Source organism: Esox lucius, chromosome 14 (assembly GCF_011004845.1).
Source record: "Esox lucius isolate fEsoLuc1 chromosome 14, fEsoLuc1.pri, whole genome shotgun sequence".
Lineage (NCBI taxonomy): Eukaryota > Metazoa > Chordata > Actinopteri > Esociformes > Esocidae > Esox > Esox lucius.
The window spans coordinates 10999005-11026356 of record NC_047582.1 but is presented as its reverse complement, the minus strand read 5'-3'; the positions used below and the strand labels follow the sequence as shown (position 1 = coordinate 11026356).

At 44.1% G+C, this 27352-nt stretch overlaps 1 protein-coding gene across 1 annotated transcript; it reads left to right on the top strand.

Moving 5' to 3' along the window:
- Positions 1-26524, top strand: mfhas1 (malignant fibrous histiocytoma amplified sequence 1). Its single transcript, XM_010877258.5, has 3 exons — positions 1-3409; positions 24073-24421; positions 25091-26524. The coding sequence occupies exons 1-2, from the start codon at positions 472-474 to the stop codon at positions 24201-24203; spliced, it is 3069 nt and encodes a 1022-aa protein (XP_010875560.2). The 5' UTR covers positions 1-471; the 3' UTR covers positions 24204-24421; positions 25091-26524.
- The last annotated feature ends 828 nt before the right edge of the window (positions 26525-27352 follow it).

Genomic DNA, 27352 nt, shown 5'->3' with positions numbered 1-27352 from the left:
CAAAAATCTGACGCAGTGTGTTCTAGGCGTTGCTGCTGTTTCGTTCTCCCTTGAGCAGCAAAGATAGCTGCTCACGAGAGAACACAGGCAGAGCGGAGCGAGGCACAAGAGGCAGAGATTTGCCTTTATTTGGGTTTAATCTATTCTTTGTTTGATAATGGAACTTGATAATGGAACTCGATTGTGATACCAGAGAATGTGCTGGCGGGACCAGCCCAACCGCTCGGATTCTATGTTTGACTTGAAATTGCGGTAGGTTTCCCTTTTCATTGTGCGGTCTGCAGGCGTAGATAAAAGATGCGTGAAGCGCTGCTGGCCAGGTTCAGTCGACTTGATACCATTGATGAACATTGTTTTCTGTCTCGACATGGAATTGCTGTCGTTTTCCCTGTTGTTTGGATTGTTGATAATAAGAACATTAATCGATAAAACGATGGCACCTAGACCGCCATGCTACACGGATAATTATTAATGATTCCTCTCAATGAAAACAAGGAGGAGGGGTCGGGCTGTGAAACCATGGAAGACAAGGAGAACAACCTCAAAACGGCTAAGCTGTGGAGGGATGCTGCTCTCCGCTCTAGGAAGCTTCGAAGCAACCTGCGTCAGCTAACCCTCTGCTCTAAGAACAGGGAGAAGATCATTTTACCTGAGAATATTAGCGAGATAGAGGTGCTCAATCTAGGCAATAACTCACTGCATGAACTACCAGAAGGATTAGGGTCCACCCTCACAAACCTGCGTGTCCTTGTCCTCCGCAGAAACAAATTTGTCACAGTTCCTTTTGTGGTGTTTGAACTGGGTCAGCTTGTGGAGCTGGACATGAGTCACAATTGCTTAAGCCACTTCTCTGAGGACATAGGCCTGTTGAAGGGGCTGAAAAAGCTTTGCATCAGTCACAACAAGATCCAGTACCTGCCCTCACAGATTGGGGCCCTGCAGTGCTTGGAGGAGCTGGACGTAAGCTTTAACGACATACTGGATTTCCCTAGGTCCTTCTCACAGCTTAAGAGGCTCCGCACTCTGGATGCCGATCACAACAAGCTCAACATTTTCCCTCCGGAGATTCTGGCCCTTAGAGACCTGGAGGAGCTCGACTGTTCTGGGAATACGTTTGTGTGTCTACCAGATGACATCATGAAGCTGCAGTCCATCAAGATCCTCTGGCTCAGCAGTCTTCATATCTCCCGGCTACCTGATGCGTTCTGTCACCTGCAGAACCTGGAGAGTCTGATGCTGGACAGTAATAACATCACACTTCTGCCTTGTTCCTTTGGAAACCTGCAGAGACTAAAAATGGTCAATCTATCGTCTAATGAGTTCGAGGAGTTTCCCAAAGTTATCCTGAACATTACCGGACTAGAAGAGCTTTACCTGAGCAGAAATAAACTGTTTTTTGTCCCAGAAGAGATAGGCCAGCTGCGTAGGTTGGCAAACCTCTGGTTGGACAATAATACAATTACTTATCTGCCTGACTCCATTGTGGAGCTGGAGAGACTGGAGGAGCTTGTTTTACAGGGTAACCAAATAGCCATACTTCCAGATAACTTTGGAAAACTTGCCAAGGTAAACATTTGGAAGGTGAAGGATAACCCCCTTATCCAGCCTCCATATGAGGTCTGTATGAAGGGTATCCCCTACATCGCTGCCTATCAAAAGGAACTTGCACATTCCCAGCTCGCTGTGAAGCCCAGGTTGAAACTGGTCCTGATGGGGATGAAAAACGCTGGGAAAACACGTCTCCGGCAGAGCGTGGTGAGTGAGGAGGATGCCAGCTCTGCTCAGGGAAACCAAGGGATTGATGTGACTAACTGGGTGGCGGATGCTGATCGCAGTCTTACGTTTTTAGTGTATGACCTGTCAGGCAAGCCAAACTATGACCTCATCAAACCTTTTTTTCTCTCGCCTGGTGCTCTGTATGTCCTGGTAGTGAATCTGAAAACATACTCACCCAAGAACTTCTACGCCCATGTGGGCTACTTCCTCCACCTTCTCGGTGCCAAAGTGCCCCACGCGGTGGTGTGCATGGTGGGCACACACTCGGACCTGTGTGGAGACATGGAGGTGGAGGAAAAAAGTCTGGACATACACAGACAAATTGCCCTGCAGGAGAAATGGGACACTCATTGCCTGCGGAGCCTCACACAGCAAGTAGACCACGCCCTGGAGCAGGGCTACAACGTCCGCACCTCCAGCCCTCAGATCCTCTTTTACGGTGTCACGGATAAGAATCTGAGACGGAAGAAAGCCCAGTTGCAGTACATGCTCAACCACAGACTGCAGATCCTTTCCCCTGTCCTGTGTGTCAGCTGCACAGAGAGCCAGAGGAACATCCAGAGACTGCGGGAGAAGCTCATGTCAGTGGCTGACCACAGGGACATCTTCCCCAACCTCCATCGTGTGCTGCCCAAGTCCTGGCAGATGCTGGAGGAGCTGCACTTTAAGCCCCAGGACCTGTGGCTCTCGTGGTGGGACTCCGCCCGCTTGGGCCTCCAGGCTGGACTCACAGAGGACCGCCTGCAGAGTGCCCTGTCTTACCTTCATGAGAGTGGGAAGCTACTCTACTTCGAGGACAGTCTGACGCTAAAGGAGTACGTCTTCCACAACCTACCGCGCTTCATTGCCATCCTAAACGTCTTTCTCCAGAGGGATGAGTCCACGCTGCTGGAGAGGCTCCTGTCGAACGGGGAGAAGGGGATCAAGAAGAGGAGTGGTGCAGTTCAAGAGGGGGAGAAGGGGGAGAGACTTGGTGCCACCCACCTTCAGCATCACGTGGAGGGCTTCCTCAGTCATGGCCTCCTGCCCTCCAACGTCATCCGGCTGCTCCTGAGACCTCTCATCCAGACCCAGCAGGACCTCCACCTCATCATGGAGTTACTGGAGAAGATGGGGGTGTGCTATTGCATCAACAAGCCCCGAAGCAAGCCCCTGAACGGGGCCACCGTCTGGTACAAGTTCCCCAGCTATGTCAGCAATGAGGAGCCCCACGCCGAGGCCTGGGTGAATGGGGGCGTAGCGGCTGCCAGCCAGTTCTTCTCTGTGGAGCAGCTGCAGATTGACTATAGCTTCCCTTTCATCTTCCCTCCCGGACTGTTTGCGCGCTACAGTGTGAAGATCAACAGCCATGTTGTGCAGAGGTCGGACGGAAAGCATCAGATCTTTGCCTACCGTGGTAAAGTGCCTGTTCTGGTCAGCTACCGACCAGCTCGGGGGAGGTTGCAGGTCGACACCCTCTCCATAGCCAGCCATGCCTCCCTACCAAATATCTGGACCGCTTGGCAAGCAATAACCCCACTAGTTGAGGAGCTGAATGTCCTTTTGCAGGAGTGGCCTGGGCTCTACTACACCGTTCATGTTGTCTGTTCCAAGTGCCTCAAGCGAGGGTCGCCCAACCCACACACCTTCTCTGGTAAATATACTTACCCCCTCTCTCTAATTTAAATACTCTGATGCTCTCTTTATCTTGGAGGTTGTCTAGAGACCCTTGCCAGGCCTCCCAGAACTAGGCTAATTTCAGTATGCATACTTTAATCAAAAATGTGACATACATGAATGGGCTTTCTAGTCTATACTGGGGAGGGAGTTGCCAGGGACCTCACAAATAGTATCACAATCCATTCGGTGCTAATGTAACATTTACTGCAGTTCTCACATTACTATATTCATTCTGATTGGGTACTGCGTTGTTATGGAGATTTGATGTTTCCAACATTTTCAGAGATGTAAGGCCACCACCAGTCACAAATTTTTAACAGCCTGACACTATTTGTTATTATAATGCCAATGTTGAGGGTTGATATGCATGTGGTGCGTGCGACTGGGAATGTAAGATGATACCGATGCATATCAGTTACTAATGGTTTGGAATCATAATGGCATTATGGAGCTATCTTATAGTGGGAACATCTGATACGTGTATTTTTCATGACATACGCCTCCCCTGGGATTAATGTTGATGGATGAAATGGTAGATTGAACCACTAATAACAAACATGTTCTGTCTTATGTATGTGTCCAAAAAAAGTCCTGACATATGGTACTGACTGTAGATTCATGTATCACCCTTGTGCTGTGCGCCCATTGAATCACTAGGTTTTTTATTCCTGTGTCTGTGAGAGGGTGACTCATTTGATAGAAACTCTCAGTCAGGAAGGGATGGAGGCGAAACAAAGGCTACGGTGGGGCTGGTGGTGACATTATCTCAGCTGAAGACTGTCGGGGTGGGGTGAGCGATGTGGCCTCAAGCCCCACCTCTGAGCCTTCTAGCTGTCTCTTCTGGGCCTCCTGCTGAGATCATAGGCAAGTTTTAACACGGTGGTGTAGACTGTGTTGCCATGGCAATGCGTAGTGCCTTTATTTTCTTGGAATGTGACGACAGATCGATGGATCACCCAGCATGAACGAGACCATTGTCACCTCTGCGTTATGATACACAGTGCCCTGTGGCCATCGTTCCAAGGGCATATGTAGAAATCTGACATCTTTTCCATGTTTATGGTTACAGTGAGAACAACATTGTCTAGTATGTCGTCATCATATCACCTATTCAGAGTGCTCCTCTTGTGTGAACGGTGCTGTTTCCTCCTATGAATGGCAGATTCTGAGGGAATGTCTTGCTTTTTAAAATCTTTCCCTATTAAACAGTGTATTTATAATAGTCCTGCAAATGTTGGGTTCATATCTTCGGCTTAAGCAGTCTGCAGTGCTCTAGCTGTTTGCCAGACAGGATTATTCAGATCTGGTAAATTAGGTGTGGCCCCAAATTGAGCAAGCACGAGAATGACAGCTGGGTCTTGGCCAGCTCGATGGCTGTCTCTGTCTACCCCATTCCCTGGTCGTTCTACCCTCGTTTCTTCTCTGTATGTCATTTCACATACTCGTTTTCACACTCCGCTTCCCTCATCCCCCTTCCTCTGTCCCTCCATCATTCTTTCCCTCTGGCCCAGGGAGGGCTTTGTCGGTCTTTATGGATTAGTTCATGTCTGCAGAGTTGCTGGTTTGAATCATTAGACAGGAGGCAGTGCTGTTTCAGAGCTCTTTCTCTGGCGTGCCTGGGCTTCCGGAGCAATCGTCTGTCTGACTGGCTCGAGAACTGGGATGCAGACCAGCCCCTGCTAATACACTGGAGCTTAGCTAGTCACATCTACTATCTGATAGATCAAAATAAAGCAGGTGTTATATTTTTCTGTTAATTAAAAATTACTTCCAAATTAATTTATGTAATTCGGTTTTTAGAATTGGTTTGGTAAAGCCCTCGTGTGTGTCTGAGATATATATATATCACACACACACACACACACACACACTACCATGTGTGTGATATATATAAATATATTGTGAATATGAAATGGTTTAAAAAAATATGACAGTTTTAATATGAGCCATATTATTATTTTTATACACACTGAGCAACTATGAAACCTTTCCTTTTCTGGAAACGGTGTCAAAGGTTCTTGATATTTACTTTCTGCAAATGTTTGTTAGTCAGGTAGGTCTACTCAAAGTAAACTCCGCACGAGGATAATGCTCATAAGCCAATCCATGGTAAATCATTTTGAGTGTAGGATTACAAAATGGGCCCATCCCCCGAAATTAGATGTTAACTGTACTGTTTCTGATACATACATTTGCAACCCTGTTTCCAAAAAAATTTGGATGCTGCATAAAATGTAAATATAAACAGAATGCAATGGTGTCCAAATCATTTATCCCAATATTTAATTAAAAATGGTACAAAGACAACATATCAAATCTTGAAACTGAGAAATATTATTGTTTTTGGAAAATTGCATGGGCATTTTGAATTAGATTTGAATGTTTACCGCTGTGTTGCATCACCTCTTCCTTTAACAACACTCTGCATTCTCAGAATTACTATCGAGCCATGCTGTTGTAATACGTGCAGAATTTGGTTTGGAATTGTCTTGCTGAAATAAGCAATGCCTTCACTGTAAAAGATATAATCTGGATGGCAGCATATGTTGCTCCAAAACATATATTGTTCAGCATTAATGGTGCCTTCACAGATGTGCAAGTCACCCATGCCATGTGCACTAATGCACCCCCATACCATCAGGATGCTAGCGTTTGAACTGTGTGCTGATAACAAGCTGGATGGTCCCTTTCCTTTTTTGCCTGGAGGACACAGTGTCCACGATCCCCAAAAATAATTTCAATTTTGATTTGTTAGACCATAGGACAGTTTTGCATTTCACCTCAGTCAATCTTAAATGAGCTCGGGCCTAGAGAAGGCGTTGGTGGTTCTGAATCTTGGGTTTTCGGAAGTGTGATCTGAAGTGGGTTTTCCTGAGCCCATGCTGTGATTTCCACTGCAGTATTGTGTCTGTTTTTAATGCAGTGCATTAAAGTGAGCATATTTTTCAAGAAAAAATCATATGTTTCAGTTTCAACATTTGATATATTTTCCTTGTACTATTTTCTATTCCATATAAGGTGTACATTTTATGCAACCTCAACTTTTTGGGAAATAGGGTTACATTTGTGCATGAAAGATTATTTAGCAAGGTCATTATCCTGTAGAGAGAAAAAAAATTGTTTGTAAAAGCACTTCGTTACAACTGCTAATATGAAGAGGGCTTTATAAATACATTTGATTGGTTTCTGCTTGGTTAATGAAGCAAGGCTGGAAGCTGATAGCTTAGCTTGGGCTGAAAGGAAAACTTTCCTCAGCTACTGGACCAGAGAGAAAGCAACCCTGCTGTAAACTCCTCATTGTTTGCATGGGTCAAAGCATTTCCTCCTCTTTGTCAGCCACATTTGTTTTTCTGAGTCTGCAGTGTTATTGTATCTGATCTGAGATAAAGAATGTTTATTGTACAGTACTACTGCAGTATTCCATACTTTTTCTCCCACTCTCTGTGCCCAATTCAGATCTGAGTATCATCAGGATACATGTCAACTGTCATCCGAATGCTTGCGAGACTGACCCTGTGAATGGGGTGGGAGAAGGAAAGGAGGTGAAGGTTTTGTTTTTCGAGTGGGGGTTGTAATGTGTTGCAGGTTTAGGGATTGGAATTCAAGGAATGGAACTCTATCCCTGTGCAACGTAGCCTGCTCCTGACCCTCACCAGCAGTGAGCTTCTGAATGAATGCTAGCCATTAGCTGACCTGGAACAACTGAAAGGGTGGACAAAATGAGAGCACATCAAATATCTGCCAGAAGTAGATTATACTGTACATTGTAAAAATATAGACTAATATATGTATTGGTCTTTATAGACTGAATATTTCCATTTATCCATGTACCATGCATTTAGTTCCCTCACTGCTCAAGGTGGTTTTCTTTGAGTTTCTGAAACTTTACGTGGATGGGTGGTAACATAGGCCTTTGTGTCTAATCAGGGATTTATCCTGTCCTTGGCTTGCGTGCTCCATTCCAACAGGATGTGTTTGTCTGTTTGGCACCTCTGCTTCTTGAAGCACCTGGAACTCCCTTCTTCTAATCTGCATGTCTGATCTGTCAGTCTGGTCAAAAGGCCTGGTTAAGCAGACTCTGTTACTTTTGCATGTGAGTGGCTTTCTCTGCTCCTCCTGCCTTTTCACATTTGAGCGTGACCCGGTCTCTTGTGCTTATTGAAGAAATTAAATGGTTTCTAATGCTATAAAGTACTCCTGTAGAAACATCAGCGATTCAGCTCGTCCCCATAAAGAAATAAGAATGTACCACCTATTCCACAAGCAGTGTTTATCCTGCATTTAGCTGCACAGCTTTTCATCTGTCCTAATATGGCTGTGTCTTTTTTGGCTGCTGCCGCTTGTTGACTCAGTGTTGGGGCTCCTCTTGCTAGACTAAACATGAAGGACTTTCAATACACTTTATCTTCTGTGGAATCTAGAGGGAAGACCTCCATTGCCACAATCCTTTCCTCTCATTTGTTTCCTCCTGAGATCTCAGCATCAAACAAAGGCATGCATTTCAGTCTTTCTGATGAGCTCATCTGCCTAACTTCAGTATGGCTGGAGAAAGCTGTAAAAGTCTAAGCCAGGCGGACAGCATTTACCCTCCTACGTGATGCAATATCTTCAACATCGTATGTTTGTTTTGTAAGCAGGGAAGTAGTATGTGTGTTAAATGCGAGTGACTAGTGAGGGAAAGTTAATTGGTGAGCAACTATTCAGTAATGTGCTGTTAATTATTATTTCTTCGTTGATGTGCATGAGCAGAACAGTATGATCAGACCGATAACATGGTTTAAACTGATAGGAACTGATCAATTACATTCCTCTTTGTCCTTGAACATAATCTGACCACTCATTCCTGACCACACAAAGGGCCGGTATTTAAATAAACCCATGGTGTTGGAATAGATTGTTGAAATAGTTTTACTTTTGAGGGAAATCTTACTAACCTCCGGCTGGGAACAACGGTTCTACGCGTACCCAACGTGTTTTACTTTTTTTTTTTTTTACTTCTGTGTCAGACCAGATTCAGAGCTGATCACAGGTGCTATTCATGTTAGTAGGCTATTGGCACAGTTGATATTTTGGTTCTATTGCATATTTTCAGCTTAATACCTTTTGCTGTGTTTTCTACTGAATACCAAGTAGCTCACAGACAGATCAATACAAACACGTGCTTCCGCTTCAGACAAAGTAGTTGTTTGGCTCCACTAGATTGTGTTTTCGCCCATGTCTTTGCCGTGTTGTATAGCAGTCATTTCTGGCGTTAAGTACTGTCCACGTGGGGTTAAGCCGCGGACATGTGTTGGGCTTCGCTTGGGGCTACAGTACGCATTCCTGAAAAACCAAGCAGATCAAAGTGCTCCGTGTGCAAACATCCAAGCTGCCATCAGTCGACCTTGAGTGGGAGACCTGTAAGAAACCAGAGCCTGAGTTCTGGCTGGTGGCCCAGTCAGCCCTTCTGCTGTAGTGGTACCGTACCTTCGCCATCTCCCTGCCTAGCCTGCTGCTTACACTGTGAATTGCTATACAACAAATATATTTGGCCCACTGGCCTATATATACACTGGAAACATCTTAGCATAGAAATGTCTTGGCAATGCTTTGTTCAATTACATGAAATGCTAAATGTGTTAGTTTCATTGGCATGTCATGTGTTCTTTTCTTAGTTGGTCCAACTGAGATTTTGCTTTTTGCCTTTCAACCAACCCGCAGAGAATTGGGGAGATGCAGGGGAGCTGCCACGAGGGGCAGCAGGGGGAAGTGTTAGCTTAGTCATGGAAGGAGCTGGCTTTCCACCTTGCCAGCTCGTGGGTTTTTAGTTACTAGTCAAAATGCTCGAACCACTAGGCTCCTTCTCAAACCAATTTAGAAAATAGAGGAAAATATGTGATAGATTTTGGCGAGTCATTTTAAATAACAATTGTCAATAAACTACCCTTTTGATATTTTGTAGACCAGATTGAAATGTAGCCTCCAGTTTAGGTGCTACATTTCTTTGGTCTCCAAAGGCAGCTTTGATTCTTAGTGTCAAAGGCAAACCCTGGACAACTTTCTCTTTCCATCTGGATGAACAAACCCAAGTTTGACTGATTACCGCCGGGCAAGCTTCTCTAATCCAGTTAGCGGATCCTCTGGGATTAGGCCGCTGGTGATAAGGGTCCTACAGGTGACTCGCCAAGAAGGAAAAGCTGGGTTGGTTGGATTAGCACATAAAATACACATGTGTAGTCACAAGTACGCAAACTCAAAAGCTGCTTGGTTAATCTTTACCTCAAGCACTTAATGGTGTACCTTTGCAGCTTCCTCCACCCACTATACCTAGTTTTTCCTGTTTTAATTGCGACACCTTTGTGTTTTAAAAAATGTGACCAGATATTCTGGCGTGAATAAGATTAAATTCACTTGGACATTTGTTTGAACATGTTGGGATCCCTGCTTGCTAGTTGTTATTGTTCAAGTCTTTCCTTTCTTCCAGAAAGCTGAGGGGACTGTGTATGGAGGGGTCTATCTATCTATCGATCTATCAATTAATCACATTTGTTTATAAAGCCCTTTTTACATCAGCAGATGTCACAAAGTGCTTTTACAAAACACCTGGCCTTAAACCCTACGGAGCAAACCACAGTAGTGTTGAATTTCAGTGGCTAGGAAAAACTTCCTAAGAATGCCAAAATTTAGGAAGAAACCTAGAGAGGACCCAGGCTCAGAGGGGTGACCAGTCCTCTTCTGGCTGTGCCAGGTGAAGACATTAAGATTACAATTGTAATAATTATTAAATGCATGTGAGTCTAGAGTCTATTTAAACTTAGTCCAGGTCGGAAGCATGACTTGATGGACAAGGAAAGGGACAACATAGGGGAGGGGGATACCAGTGTATATCAGTCCTATGACCAGCATGAGGTGTTTCCTCTTCACATCCATCTCTTTACAGGTTTTGTACATTCCTTTGGAAATATCTTTTAAAAACCAATATAAGAGGAGTTGGTGGGCCCCAGCAGCCAGAGGAAACTGTCTAATTTAATTGGCGTGTCCTAAATTCACCAGAAAATCAGATATGCCAGAACGTCTTGGGAAATATGCAGCTGTCAGTATTGGTACTACACTGAGGCTAAATGAGGCTAAAGTTGAATGCCGATCTGTCGGTCTGTTTTAGTTTGGACTTCTCTGGTCTGTTCCGACAGTGTTTTGCCCATAAAAACATTCCGCTGATGGAAGTGCTGGGAAATGATGCAGCTCTGGCGAGGACTGATTCAGGGTCAAGAGAGGGCTGAGATTTGAAGATGATCATTGCCAAACAGTAACAGCCAAGTACTAGGAAGAACGATGCCGGAATCTGAGCTATTTTCTGGAAACATTAAGAGACTGGAGAGCTGAGAGGCACAGAAAATACTCCAAATACCAAAGTAAAGTAAATTGGTTATTACTTAGTTGGTGTACTATCAAAAGGCCAAACTTTCTGATTAGTGGAAGTATTTAACAAATGTGTCACAACTGTTGAAGCAGAGAAATACTGTTAGTGACTATTGCAAGAAACCTTGGCATGATACTTTTAGAAAGAAGTTCAGATGTCTAGAGTGTCCCTGCTCAGGCACAATCCTGAATATAAAGAGTATTATGGTGACACGTCACTCATACTGCTGCCCTGGCCTTTTGAATCATTACTGACTGTTTAGTGCAATTAACCTACATTTTTCTGTTATCTGGTGCGTGTGGGTGGCTGTTTGATGTGAATGACATGAAAGAAGATGAAGCTGTTTTCTTTTTAACTTCATAGTCAAGTCGCATTTATGAATTGTATTTTCAAACAACACATGTCAACCAAAGTGCTGTACAATGAAGTGTCTAGGACTGCATAAAGGAAAAAAAGAAAGCAAAAAAAACAACAAACAAAACATACATGAAACATATACAGTTGTGCTCTAAAGTTTGCATACCCTTGGAGAATTGCTAATATATATGCCATATGTAAAGAAAACATCAGATCAGGCGAAACCCGTGTCTTTTATTTTTTATGAGATTCACGTTCAACTGTAGGTCATAACAGAATGGCACAATCATAAAACAAAACATGGCAACAAAGAAAAAAATTAACTGACCTCTTCTAAAGTCTGTATTCCCTTAGTTTTTAATACAGTCTATTGCATCAATGAAAGCATGCAGTCTTTTGTAATAGCTGTCTATGTGGCCCCGAATTCTTGCAGGTAGGTATAGCTGCCCATTCATCTTGGCAAAATGCCTCCAGGTGATGCAAAGTCTTTCGTCGTCTTGCATGAACCGCCCATTAGAGATGATATTAAGGTCTCAATGATATTAAGGTCATACTGGCACACAAATTGTGTGCCAGTGTTTTCTGTTGACATGCTGCATTCATCTTGACATCAATTTTCACAGTATTCCCCATGCCTTTAGAGCTCACACACCCCCAAAACACCAGTGAGCCACCACCATGCTTCACAGTGGGGATGGTATTCTGTTCACTATAGGCCTTGTTGACCCCTCTCCCTGGTTGTGACCATAAAGCTCTAATTTGGTGTTGTCACTCCAAATTACAGTGTGCCAGAAGCTGTGAGGCGTGTCAAGGTGTTGTCGGGGATATTGTAACCGGGCTTTTTGTGGCATTGACGCAGCAAAAGGCTTCTTTCTGGCAACTCGACCATCCAGCTCATTTTTGTTTAAGTATCGTCGTATTGTGCTCCTTGAAACAACCACAACGTCTTTTTCCAGAGGAGCCTGTATTTCGCCTGAGGTTACCTTTGGGTTTTTCTTTGTATTCCGAACAATTCTTCTGTCAGTTTTGGCTGAAATCTTTCTTGGTCTACCTGACCTTGGCTTGGTATCAAGAGATCCCTGAATTTTCCATTTCTTAATAAGTGATTGAACAGTACTGACTGGCATTTGCAAGGCTTTGGATATCTTTTTATATCCTTTTCCATCTTTATGAAGTTCCATTACCTTGTTACGCAGGTCTTTTGGCCGTTCTTTTCTGCTCCCCATGGCTCCGTATGTAGCCTGCTCAGTGCATCCATGTGAGAGCTAACAAACCCATTGACTATTTATACACCAACACTAATTGCAATTTAAAAAAGCTACAAGTCTGGGAATTTCACCTTTTAATATCCATTTTCACCAGTTTGTAAAAAGGCCAAACATTCAAGGGTATGTAAACTTTTGATCAGGGCCATTTGGGTGGTTTCTGTTGTCATTATGATTTAGAATGAGCCAAACAACTGTGATAATAAATGTCTTCATATGATCCCTATGCTTAAATAAAAGACATTTATTTTGCATGATCAGTCATATATTTTCAAAATCAATGCCAAAATTTCACAATTTCTGCCAGGGTATGCAAACTTATGAGCGCACCAGTAGCTAACTAAACATACAAGGCTTCAAAAGATTAAAGGAATGCGTAAATCACACATCGGGTCTTGATGAATGAAATATATTAAAGATCAAATTTGTAATTTGTAACAAAATGATGTGAACAGTCAGTGGAAACCAAAACCACAGACCGACTGAGAGCTGGATTCAAACTCACACCGAAGATTTAAGTAAACAACTGAAATTACAGGTTGTTCCAACTTGTGTGAATTCCATCTGGTGGTGGTTGTCCGGTAGCTAATGGAGAGAGGCAAATACAGGGGTTATGCTCTCTCTTCTTTGTACTGGTTAAAAGCCTAGCAGCTGCATTTGGGACAAGCTGAAGGTGAGACAAGGAAGACTGACAGATGTCCATGTACAGAGTTGCAATTCTCCAGGCAAGAGGAAATGAACGCTAGAAAATCATTGAAAGTAAGAATGTGTTTCAATTTGGCAATGGCCAGGAGCTGGAAAATGCTAGCTCTGACAACAGCGTTTACTTGTTTATAAAATTTGAGATTTTTTGCATAGCTATGTACATTGATGGATAGAGGCCCTAAGTTATTAACAATACCTGGAGTTTGTGGGGGCATATAAAACAACTTCTGTTTTTTGGAGAAAGTTTTTAGCTTTGTGAATGCAAAGTCTCTAAGACAGTGTTATTTAGGGATTTGTGGTCACCAAATTTCAGGGAAAGGTGCAACGGTGTCATCAGTATGGCAATGGTAAGAGGATGTTATATTTCTGAAAGATGGAGCCCGAGGGAAACATATATAATGAGAATAAGATGGGGCATAGGACAGAGCCTTGAGGTACCCCACATGAGGAGGAGGAGAAATTCTCGATCTTTGCAGAAAATGTCTTTCAAATATGATGTATACAGCTTTAGGGCAGTACCCTGAATGCCAAATTCTAGCTGAAGACGATCTCAAAGTATGGTATGATCAGTCGTGCCAAAGGCAGCACTAAGTCAAGCTAAATTAAAATGGCACATTTGAGGAATATTCTTCTGGAACTCCAAGTCAATCAGTCCCCAAGATGACTGGACTGAGAGTAAAGTAGGGCTGCATTTGGTCTACCTACAAAGATGAGGTTCTTCTTTTATACCTTTTGAAATCAAACTCTCATGCTCTAGCTAGGAGCTAAATACTTGCTTGAGTGCTAGATATAACGCCTGTGTTCACCTAACTGTGTAGTCTCACCTACACAGGAACACCATGATACTGCTTAGATTTCGATGACATTTCAGTGAGAACAATGACGTTTCAGAATTTCTATATTCTGTGGGTTTTGGTTTTGTATATTATCTAGATATTTTTTTTAATATAAATATATTATTTTGCTGTATGTAATCTGTCCTCAATGCATCCTAATAATCTCTGAGAGGACATCAATCCTGTTATGTCACCGGTCAGAGGCCCTGGACAAAGTTGTGTGCCGTAATCCCTTTCCTCTGTATTATCTCTGACATGACAGGCAGCGGCTCTGGGTGGAGCTTTGGTTGGAGCAATGGGTGGAGGTGAGGGGAGGGTTGAGGTGGGAATCTCAACTTCCATCCTTTGTGAATGCAAAGGAATTATGTCACTGGGCACCTAGAAAGGTCACCACATGACCTGGACATTTTAAAAGGCAAATAATTAGGGCATGGATCAGGTTGATTAAAAATACCGTAATTAAAATAATTACTGTTGAATATTTATTTTTATAGCTGAGGCTCATGGATTGTCCTATGTATTCTTCCAAAATCTTGCCATAGGTACTTGTTTTTAAAGTGACATGTTTATACTGTAGTGTTGTTTCTTTACTTTGTCAGCCAGGTTTAATTTGCTCCAAGAATCCAAAATAACTACTTTGAACTTGCTATGTTGCTGTGGTTACTGGGTCTTCCTCCCACTCATGGAATACTCGTCTGCTGGGTTGAAAATGTTCTGGAGTGGACGGTTATAATTAACAGCCAAGAGGCGGGCTGGAGTTTGCAACCGCGTCTACGTTAAACACTGGCCCTGCAGCCTCAGCAACACCGCTACTAAATACTTGTCTAGCAACCACAGCTACTGAACGCTCGCGTTGTTACCACTGACTCAGGGCCACAGTTTCTAGCTGCTTGTCAACAGACGGCCTTATGAATCATCAGCATTCTTTGCAACGTTATTTTTATCCCGAATACTGTTCAGATTGTGGCATTGCTGTATTAATATTGTAAGAGTTACACAAGCCTAGTTAAGTCACCAGTCTGTTTTCTGCTGTGAATGACGTCAACTGCGTATTTTCTTCTGTTCCCTGTGTGTATCAAACTAGTATGAAATGACCCAAGCTGCCAAGGCTAAAGCCCAGAGATTTCCTTGAAGGAAAGAAAGCTCTTTATTTTTTTCACTTGGCAAACCATTGTCTGTCTTCAAAGGTAAATGTCTCAGTGTCTATAAATGAAATTAGTCCAACTGATTTTTATAACTCGTTTCCGGTCAGAGCACACTCCTTTGACGTGGTTAAATGTCTGGAGCTGATTGCAGTAATATAAATGGGCCATTGGTCACTGTCAGTTTTTGTCCTAAACGAAGCATGGGTACAATGGCCCTCTAGCAAGCAAGGCACTTGACCTAAATTATTACTCCTTTTCAATATTCAACTGTAAGCCTGGGGTTGTTCTTGCTCTGCCAAGTAGAGCAGTGTCACAGTAAAGACTAAATGGTTACAGATCAGTTCTTCCTCCATCTTGACTTGGGCAGGCAGAGCAGCTGAGATAGATCCTTCAGTTTGAGGATGTGGTGTAAAGGGAAGTTGATGTTGTGCAGCTTTAGTGAAGGATAAGAGGTCCTTGGCAGACTGTCTTGCCTGCTGTCTATCAGTCAGTACTGCACAAGGAACATTAAACGAATCCACTTTAAACCCAACCAGTGAGTGTATACGTTATGTATTATATAGTATGTGGATTATTTTGGTTTGGTCTATTTTAATTAGCACAGTAACCTAGCTACTACTTCGGCTAGCTGCTAAATAAGACATGGGGCTGTTAGCATTCCGTTACATAATCATACCCATGGTCCCTCGTGACACTGACTCCCTGGTGTGGTGACCCCCTGAGGAATGGACAGCTGTTTAAGGAGCCTTCTGGTTTATAGGCTCCTGCTTAGTTGTCAGTTTGACGTAAAGATGCATTCTGGGATTTTATATTTATCTGGATGTGTAATGTGTTGTGGGTATGGCCATAGTCTGAGTAGAATCACTGTCCTTGTCAGCCATGAAATTTGAAAACGGGAGTTTCTTTTAACATGGGACAGTCAGTACAAACATGAGGGCACAGGATTTACGGTGACCTGTTTTGGCTTGACAGCAGCACTTTTACAACCAGTGACCAACAATGATGGAATGCAATGCATCGTTCCTGTTTCTTTTTTTCTAAATCCAAAGCATAGTTTTACAGTAACAGATTAAACATTGTCCTGAACTAATTACCGAGAGCAATGGAAAGTCTCAGTAGGAATTAAATTTCAGTCCTGGACTTGGTTTAATCTGTGTTTGCTACCAAATGTCTGTTCTTCACGGGTGATGTTATTTTCTCCTAGTTGTTTCGTTATTTGTAATGAATGTATCCAATTCTACAACTGGTGATGAGAGGGCACTGGACTGTGTTCATTTGCAATGTTTTGATATTGTCTTCATCTACACCCAACAGATTTTACGCAAAACATTTACACACTGGGAGCTCTTTTGCTCGAGTGGACAGTATCTTCACCTTCACTGGAGGGAATCCCTCTCTTTCTCTCTCTGTCCCTCCCTCTTCCTGCACACTCCGATTTCCCTGAGCATAGTCGACAGTCCTTTCAGAATGGAAAAATTCAACCCACGGCGTGTCAGTGTTGTTTGCGACGTTGTATGACCATGCTACGAGTCGACGCACAGCACCCACCCTTTAAACGGCTAACCAAAAGTGCATTACAGTATATTGGCATTTCTTTAGCTGAGCCCCAGGATTGTCTCAATCCAAAATGGATGGGATGGTGAACTGGGACTCCGCGTCAGCCAAGGCCCATCAGTGTGAGTGTGCCGATAATGTGATTGGACAGCTTAAGTTTCGAAGGGCGATGAGAGGGGAGCGCCGGGCTTCCTGCTGCGCCATGCCGGGGTGGTCATCTTATTATGTACCAGATAAACGTCTGGCGCCGCGGCTGACAACACGCTGTCCATGCAGATCTGCAGCTGTCTCTGAGTTTAAACACAGAACATCCAGAGGAGATTGTAAGGCTCGATCAGCCCTGGCTATGTCGTTGGAGACCAGAGGGATGCAGTCCTTTTTGCCTGCCCTGTCTTTCATCAGAGGGTTAATCCACTGGAATTCAATTGTTTGTTTTTTGACAGCTGCTAAATTTTTTTATTTTAACTAACATGTATTTAATTGTTGTAAAAGAAGTCTAAATGTGACTTCTATAACGATCAAATACGCATGGAAGGTTTGTTCATAGCAAAGGGGTGATGTGAAAAAGGGATTGAATTCAAAAGGTTTTCTGCACTCTTAAGGCTTCCTCTTACTTCCTTTTAGTGCAGATGTGGTTATGTGCCGGATAGTGCCCTGCCATTAAACTCCACTCTTTCTGCCCATCTGGCTGGCTGCCAGGATTAACCACAGCCATCTTGAACACGCAGGTGCAGCTAGTTCAGCGTGGCTGGCTCCCCGGACCTCCCCTCTCTGACTCAACGGACCCCAAAAGGCTGCTTTTGACACAGCCAGATTCTTCGCAGGCTCCCTTGCGGTTTGGAGGGCCTGCCCAACAGCGTCCCCATGGCGATGCTTTGGAATGGCCAGAATGAGTTATTTTCGGGCCATATCCCCTGGCAGAGAAGTAGGTCACGCAGTCCTTAGGCCGCGTGCCGGTCGGTGTCAGGTGGCGGGTACCACTCACTGTTCCAACAGGATTAGTCTAATTTATGTGTTTGAGACGCCTGTCACTATCTTCATGTCTCTCTTTAAGTGACCTTTCTGAGGTAGACTGAACACACCACTATCAGCCACTCTCTTTGAGTAACGCTCAGCCTTATCAGACCTGGCAGTTCAGTTGATGCCTTTCCCAGCTTCTGGCTGTATCTCCTGGAGATTCTGCTTGCCTACGGCTTGTTCAGATTTCAACCTTTGGCCTGCTTTCTTTCACTGGAGAATGCATCTAAGAGTCACAAACTACTGTTTGTAGCATCTGCTGATCAGAGTCCAAAAGGAGTAACTGTTTAGTTAGTGATGACCCAATCCACCCATCCTTTCCCCTTGCATGCCAGCTCATGTCACTGGCAAAAGAATGCTCAAACTGTTTCTACATTTAGTGTACAGTGTTTGTTTTACCCCACACCTGGGGGTACATAGGACTGCAGCGCTTTGTTTCACTGATAGTAGAAACTTATCTATGATTCTGTCAATATTCCCCCACCATTGGGTTTTATTAGTTTTAGAACAAATTTTTTCTCCTAGTTTGTGCCTTTGTGCATTGTTTTATTGCCAGTTATGTCACCAGATGAATAATGAGTTCATGGAGGTGGCGGCCCACTCTGACACAGTAGCTAGAACTCGAAAGATTCAGTGTCAGTATTGCCATAGAAAGCGAGTATCACACCCAAAGCTAATCAGATTCCTGGATTCTTTTCGAAGACATACAGTACCCTCTGTGAGTATTCGCACAGTAAAGTCAAAATTGCTATTTTTTCTGTACACTCGAGGCATATGAAATTACTATTAAAAGATGAATATGATGAATGCAAATACATTTTGTCCACATTTGCTTTAAGTTGAATTCTCCAAATACTTGTGCTCACATAAAATGGGGTGATGGAATTCTGAGTGTTGGTATTCTTCAGATGTTTGGACACACCTACTCCACATTGTAGAATAATAATGAAGAAATTATTAAATAAAACACAATCGTGTAGCCACCTAACCGATCAAAATGCATTTCTTATTGTAGATTGTTCAAAGTAGCCCCCATTTGTCTCGATGACTGCTGGTCTAGGTGACAGCCTTGCGCCCTCTTTGTGTTCCCTCAACCAGCAGTCATCAAATGCAAAGGATTTGCAACCAAGTACTAAATACGAAACTTTTTAGGATTAAAGATGACAGTCTGAACTTTGATCTCTTTGTCAAGTCAAAAGTGTTGGAGTACAGAGCCAGAAGAGAAAATGTTGCTGTCCAAATACATTTGGACTGCTCTGTATTCAAGCAGGGCCCAGGAAGCACTTTACTCCAGAATAACCTGGATTGATTTGACTATGTACAGGCCTCCCAAGCGTATTCCCTTTACACCGTACAGGTGTGACTTTCCATCACTCTACTCTGAGTAGGAGAAGAGTGGTAGGTTGCTGATGAGAGACGTATGTGTGCAAGAGGCACGACCACGGACTCCGCTGAGGAAGTGCAAGCCTGTCATGTATACCGCTAAGGCTGTTGGGAAACAGGGTGGACTTGTCAGTCCTGATAAATCACCATGAAAGTAACTGGAACACTGAAAGCACTGTATTTGCATGCAAGATTCTTTAAACCTGCGAATATGTTGACACCCGTGATGTTATCACCTCATGTCATGCTTAATGTTCCAAACAAACCTAATTTCTCTAAACAATCAGTTTTCATTTATAGAATTGGTTTGTTTTTTTCTCTTACAAAAGGTTTTGTCTTGTGCACGCAAAGTCTTGTGTGACTAATTAGAGCAGAGATGATCAGGATTCTGTAGGTCTTCTAGATTAGTCCTATAGTTACCATGGTAGCTTGATGATAACCAACCTATGAAGTAATCTCCTGTAATTATGTAATGTTTTATATGCAGGTACTTTTGTTTAGTTTTATTGCGTATCTAGTTTTTGTGCCACAAATATGCAGATTGTCCGTTGTTTGCTTGGCTAGCTATCATTACAGTATTTTGCTAATGTTTTGTTTTCCAAAATGCATCTGGACATAATACCAGCTTTTTGTTTTACTTGGCTGGGGCTGCCTGATATTGAGAGTGTTGTTTGAGGAGGTGTGTTGTGTGAGAGGAATGGGAGGTAGAGGGACATGTCATTGCTGAGGCAAAGGGCTTGTGGTGAAGACAACTGACTTCTGTTCTTCGTGTGGTGAGCTTGCACCAGCACCCAAAGCTGCATCCCTCGGTTGTGTCACACACAATGGAAGAATAAGTGTTAGGCAGCAAGAACACCACAGCTGTTTGGAAGATTTACCTACAAGGGCTTCGGCAGACTCCGTCCGCATCCTCTGACCACTTCTCTCATGACCTTACCCTCTCCATCTTTTGGAGGACCCAATCCAAGACTCAGCTTGAAATTATATTGACATTTGGGGAACTGTGAAAGGCTGTATAATAGTTTTTGGTGTGTTAGTTCGTGCTTAGCATGTTTGGGTGGCCGGGTTTCTCTCACGCACCCTCCGGTTGTCATGGCCATTGTCTCTCCACCAGCAATATTGAGGCAGCAGGGGTACAGCTTAAATACAGCCACTGCTCTTCTTTGTCCCCCTGCCTTTCAATCCCTGAATCCCTGAATCCCAGCTGTGTGGGCACAACACTCACGCAATTGGGAGAGGGGGTTGGCAGGCGGCGTGGACGGACAGGAGGTTGGTGTGGTTGTGTAATGTTGTTTTTGTTATTCTCTGTGTGGCTGTGCTCCAACAGCACAATGTCTTTGTTTACCATTTCAGTAATGCTGCATTAAGGGGGCGGGGCTAGGTGGAGATGTTATCACGAGGACCAGCATAACAGGCAAGGGGATTAAACCCTGCCATTGCTTCCAGAAATCCCTTTTCTGTGAGTTAAGCAGATTTGAGTATTTAGACCAAATATGATCGTCATTTGTTTTTCCGACCCGCCTCCTTTCCCCTGTTTAACCCTAAAGGGGCATCTGATTACAGCACATTGTGACATCCTCACTGTGTTTGTTCATGGTGTGTCCCTTGTTTAATGTGGATTGTATTCCACCCCAAGCTGTTGCGGGTAGCTGTAGAACGACCAGTGGAATAGCGAGGAGGTATCCGTTCTCCCCTCGTTCATATAGAGCGTTGAGTGACTCGGCAGAAAGCTGCTAGATGGCGGCCCCGTTTGCCGGGCCTGATCTGGGCACACTGCCAGCTTTGTCATGGCACCAGGCAGATTGTCTGCCAGGAGAAGTCGGCGCCTACAAGTAGCGTAGTCCTTATTTCTCAGTTGGAACGGCTGACGAAGCACTTCCCACTGGATACTGTTGGTTTCTTATCGATCTTATGAGGAGCTTCTCTGGATGCCTGGGTCTATCTCAAATCCTGTAGTGATTCTTTTGACTTCACACCAGTCGGTGGGGACAGATGTGCTGCTGTAGAATGAAATGTTGAGAGAGGGATGGAATTCCTCCTTTTCATTGGATAGTTTAAGTACGTTTGTGTTTTTAAAGGGTACAATCGTGAAGAAAGCTAAAGAAGAAATGTTTTGTTGAGGTGGTGGCAAGGTGACCCAGAGTTTGTACAATGACAGATGGATTCAGGCAGATACCTTCAGACACTATGCTTGTGTTCACATGCCCCTTCTTGTCCACTCCCTCTCCAAGGGCATATCGTCATTGATCATGGTTAATGGCCTCCTCCCCCAACCCCCTTCACCTCTTGTCCTTTTCTACCATGGTGCCTCAAACCAGGAAACTAAAATGAGTGGAAGGAAGGAAAGGAAGGAACATCCACTGTGAAAGGACTAAACGTGGATGTTCCCAGACTCTTGTCTTTTTCCAAACGGGTTTAGCTTCCTGCTGGGACTTTATTGGAGAGGAAAATATCTATTTTTCTAGTGAGTCTGGAGGAACTGCAGTTTTCCTTTTATGGCCAGAGCTCTCTGGAGAACAAAAGAGAAAGTGAGGGTCTGGCAGGAGGACAAGTCCAGCAGAGCCGGAATATACCGGGTCCTTTTCCTACCTGCCTGCTGATGATTTGACAGTGGAGGAGTCTGGCGTTGAGATCAAGCCCATTCCAGGGCCAACAGACTCCCCTACCCGTCTGCTGGCTGTGTCACTAGCCTTCACACCGTCAGCAGGGAAGGGGGTGAGACTGGAGAGGAGGCTTTCACTGTTCTTAGTATTGACCGTCTGACGGAGGGAGAACTGCCTGTGAGATTCAGCATCTGTGCCGCTTCCCGTAACAGAATCCCCCCCCCCCCCCCCCCCCCCCCGTTTCCAAAGAAAAATTCAGTGCCAGCAGCATTCACAAGAATGAACCACAAACATATCACATGTCAGGCTGTCCTGTGTACTGTAGCTAACTGTAATTTTATACAGCTGACCAACCCACCTATTTCACTAGGACAAGAAATACAGTGTCTTTAACCTTAGGTCCAGTATGCTTTTGTTTTCGATGATCTTTAATCCTGGATGCTAGTTGGCCCTCTTTGTCCTAATGAGGATTTTAAAAAAATCTATGGGCCTGGTGGTGTAGGTGCTGTTGAGGACAAGCTATTGAATACAAAAGAAGCTACTGCTCTCTAGCCTGAGGAGCATCATGTATATTGTTCTTGAGCATAGGGAAGTGAATGGGTAAACTCAGGACATGGACACAGTGCTTAAAATAAATCTGATGTTCCCAGACCAGAGCAAATATCAACTTATGGTAATTAACTAGCAATATCCTAGGTAGCGAACTATCCCTTATGCCTCTTGGATAGGGTTGCCATGATAGTTCTATCATTACAACATGGTGACAGTCTCACACCGTCCAAGAAGCAGTGACAGCCCTAGAGCCCCACTCTGTTGATCGAGCAGATCCGCGGAATAGAAGGTACAGATGAATTCAGGTCAATCCGTGTCTAACAGATAAGCCCAGATCAGACTGTCCTGGTGATGGGTCAGTATAATATTAGTGAGCTATGTAGGCAGATGCCTGACCGAGACCAACAAGAGGGGTGGATCATTATTCAGCCAAGGAAAAGGATAATGTGACTCCAAACCATCCTCACTGCTCAACCTTCAAAAACGCTTGTGAGCATCAAGCCTGGTTCATACCAGCGCGTCCAGAACGTGAACGTAATAATGTCTTCACCCTGGGCTCTTCTGGGCGCACATACCGCCTCGCGCTCTATGACCCTGGGAATGAATTGACATAACGATGTGGAATTCGGCCACTCTTATCTCGTTCCGAACCCCGAGTGTGTGGCTGGGCTGTGCGTTTAGAGAGTGGGTTGATGGGAGTAGTGGAGCGCAGACCGAGTTGGAGGCGGCAGGATGTGTGGGATGACCGTAATCGTACTGAGTAATGGATGATGCAAGCGGCCTGTTGTTTCTGCCTGCCTGGAACGGAGCGATCTCCACCATTGTCAGGACAAACACAGACCAACACGCCCTGTCGTTAGAGAACAGGCCCCCAGGAGGGCCACGGGCTGTGACCCTCAGGACCGATCTGGAAGCCCGTTCCCTTCCACTGAAGATGCAACGGAGGAATTGGTACATTTTATTTTTGCCTTTCGCTCTTTTCCGGATTCTGTTCTGGCTGCGCCTGCTGTGTCCTGCCATTGTCCGGGAAAACGCGGGGGGGGGGGGGGGGGGGGGGGGGATTCTAAGAACAGGACGTGGGCTGTACGAGCAGTTAGGTCTGTTTTCATAGGATGGACTTCCATGTTTAGGGATGTCTCTTTATCCAGGAAATACTATTAATGAAGGTGACTGAGCCTCTCTTGACTCTCGCCCTCGTTAGATGCAAAGGGGCGATTGATACAGTATGAAGGCCGCCAGACAACGGTGGCTGTAGGGTCGGCAGATGGCCAGTCAGTGACACGGACACAGGGATATTTACTTATTCCCATAATCGCAAGGCCAGATCATGTGACATACAACTGGGGCTGTCGGCCTGTTCCACACTGTTAGTCAGGAAATGGCCTTGAGCGCATGAATGTAATGTTTGCCACATGCACACGCTCAGCTTTCTTTCGCACCAAAACACACACATTCTCCTACAACCTGCTGTATACGATTGTGTTGACACGCCCTGACTATGTGAGTAGATGGGCAGCTAATAAACACAGTCTGGTGATGGATCCCTTCACTCCTCACAGGTCTCAAGGGAAATATACATGCGGTTACTGCTCTCATTTAACACCGGAGCAGGCTCTTGCTGTCTTTAGTAATGTCATATCGCCATCTAGTGGGCAGAAAAGATAGATTTTTAGTTGCAGCTTATATCTTATTCAATCTTGGCTAAACATTGAATTGGGGTCCTGTTGGGGAAAAACAACATGCTGATTTCATTGAATGAAAGATCTCTGCATCGATTGAAAAACTGAATTCACAAACTCTCCCTCTCTTTCTCTCTCTTAGGTGAGCTGCTAAGCCAGCCGCGCCCCGAAGGCCTGACCGAGATAATCTGCCCAAAGAACGGTTCAGAGCGGGTCAACGTGGCGCTGGTTTACCCCCCCACGCCTGCGGTGGTCAGCCCCTGTCTCAAATGACCCCTGCGTCCTGGAAGCTACCAATGCGGTCTGACTGTACCCTAACGCCCGTCTCTCTAGCCAAACGCCTGCAGCTCTCCAGAGAAGTCTGAACCGGACACCCCAAGTCTCCCCTTAAACACCCCTTCCCCCAGCCCGCCCGGGCGGCAGCCAGACTGGACACACGGCCATGTGAGGTCACAGAGGTCGGCACCGACGGGTGGACGCAGCAGAGCTGGGTGAGTGTCAGTGTCCTGCAATGTTCAGCCTTCTAGAAGGAGTTTTAGGTTGGTAGCTGGAGTTCCAGAGGGTTGGTAGCTGGAGTTCCAGAGGGTTGGTAGCTGGAGTTCCAGAGGGTTGGTAGCTGGAGTTCCAGAGGGTTGGTAGCTGGAGTTCCAGAGGGTTGGTAGCTGGAGTTCCAGAGGGTTGGTAGCTGGATGTGATTAAACTAATCAGCTGGGTTACCTGCTTAAACTCCTGGAAGTAATGAACAGATTGAATACTAGATATAATAAACTAGATGATTACTTTGAAATTCAGAAACGATATTGTTGGAACTAATATTGTACCTTGTGACACCTTTCCGTTTTGTCAAATGTCAAAATGATAATAAGCATGTCTGATCACAATGGAGAGAATGCTGACAACAGACCAAACGCATTTAAAGTATCATTTTTGTTGTCTTTTCATGCCTCATAAGGAAAAACGTGTCAGAAGTAACAAAAAAACAGAGTTTGGGAAAGCTTTGATGTTCTTTGTAAATGGATCCACACGCATGCTGTAATTGAATAAACCTTATCTTTGCATCACGGTGTCACCTAGTGAAGATGTACTGCTTATAAAAGTAATATGATGTGCAATAAATATCTGAGCTCATTTGCTTTTTTTCCTCTTCTTTCCCATGACAGGATAATATGTAGGTTGTCCAGATGTTCTGACACTGCCTCACCAGAGTGACAAATTACTGGGTTGTTTTTTAGACCCTTGCTGTACTCCGTCAAAACGTAGTGTCTTTTCCAACTCTCCTACTCCATGTTGCCTCCAGTCTGGACATCTGGCAAACCTCTGCCGACAATCAACCCAAGACGAGATGCAGGAAATTGACATTTCCAGCAATCAATCCATGCTATGAATTCCACAGTTAAGAGAGATGAGGGGGCAAAAACTTAAACTGGTTTCTCTAATTTGCTTATTAGTGGCTTCATAAAATGAACTGCCACTCAATTCTAATTTCCCATAATGCTGCTTATCCACGCTGTGACTAGAGAAATGTAAGGAAGAGAAATGACCAGTCCTCCTGCTGTATCATGCTATGAGTAACAGTTATGGAGGGCTGGTCCTCCTGCTCTATCATGCTATGACCAACGGTTATGGAGGGCTGGTCCTCCTGCTCTATCATGCTATGACCAACGGTTATGGAGGTCTGGTCCTCCTGCTCTATCATGCTATGACCAACGGTTATGGAGGTCTGGTCCTCCTGCTCTATCATGCTATGACCAACGGTTATGGAGGTCTGGTCCTCCTGCTCTATCATGCTATGACCAACGGTTATGGAGGTCTGGTCCTCCTGCTCTATCATGCAATGACCAACGGTTATGGAGGTCTGGTCCTCCTGCTCTATCATGCTATGACTCAGTATACCAAATACAGTCTTGTATAGCCAAACACATGAACTACATATTCTGCAGAGCAACACAATAAGCTGTTGTCCATGTACAGACCCCATCCTTAGCTTTAGCTTGCAAAGGGCCACATGTATCATCTATCAGATGAAATGCTGTAATTACATGTTATTACATTATGTAACAGCAGAAGACTGCCTTTATGCCAAGGAAATTCCAGCTCAGATGTATTTGTAAAGACGTTTCATTGTCCTGACCAAATAATGGAAGGATGTTTGTCATATGCCATTTAACCTTTGAGTAAGAAAATGTTTTCTCTCTCCAAAAATGATCATTGTGTGTTAATAAAAGTTGTTCTCTATATGAAACTGAAAAAGATGTGTGTAGGATTTGAGTGTCTTTATAACAGCTGTTTTTGTTCATGTTGGAATGGAGGAATTCATTTTGAGATGTTTTTTCACTGGTATGGGGAGATACTGCAATATCTTTGGACTTCAAAGAAAAAGTTGATTAGAACTTTTGTATATAATATCTTTATTTTTGTATGTCGACAAGTTGTCACCACCCTATCAACATGATGTACATTACAATGTGGCACATTGCTCACCTTAGAGTGAATCAGTGTGAGAGGACATACTCTTTTAAATGTAGCTGGTCAAACCATCTCACAACACAACATAAAAAGCACCAAATACAAATAAACCATATACTGGTTAAATATTTCCTCACTGTTGTCTCATTTGTCTACTAAACCCTTATTCTGATTATTGATGTTCATGAGAAAGAGTTTCATATTGATACTGTGTTAAAATGTATTTACATTACAGTTGCATTACAAGGGTTGTGAGTGGCTGGTCAAACCAGTGGACCTAATGAATAATACTCTAAGCAGGCTACAAGTGAAGAATGGATGAGATACTGCGTATATGATGTTTTGCAGCTAAGGTGTGCTATTCCACAATTAACAACAACTATTAACTCAAACCACCTGCAAAGGTTTCCTAATTTATGTTAATTTATGCACTCAATACGTAGTCGGGCACAAATGACTGCATCAATGCGGCTTGGAGGCAATCAGCCTGTGGCACTGCTGAGGTGTTATGGAAGCCCAGGTTGCTTTGATAGCAGACTTCAGCTCGTCTGTGTTGTTGGGTCTGGTGTATCTTTCCTCTTGACAATACCCTATATATTCTCTATGGGGTTCAAGTCAGGCCAGTTGGCTGGCCAATCAAGCACAGTAATACCATGGGCAGCAAACCAGTTTGTTTTAGCCAAGTCCTGCTGGAAATGGAAATCAGCATCCATAAAACTTGCATCTCCTTAAAATCTCCTAGTAGATGGCTGCATTGACTCTGGACTTGGCAAAACACAGTGGACCAACACCAGCAGGTGACATGGCCCCCCAAATCATCACCGACTGTGGAAACTTCTAAATTTTGATATACTGGATTTCCATGAGCTGTAAGCTGTAATCGTCAAGATTAAAACTTAAAAAGGCTTGAAATGTTTCACTTAATGTGTAATAAATCTAGAATATATGAAGGTGTC

Excerpts from the sequence above, each read along its gene's own strand:
- mfhas1 (XM_010877258.5), top strand. The coding sequence starts at position 472 with ATGATTCCTCTCAATGAAAACAAGGAGGAGGGGTCGGGCTGTGAAACC. Across the intron at positions 3,410-24,072 it reads CAACCCACACACCTTCTCTG|GTGAGCTGCTAAGCCAGCCG; the intron begins GTAAATATACTT and ends TCTCTCTCTTAG.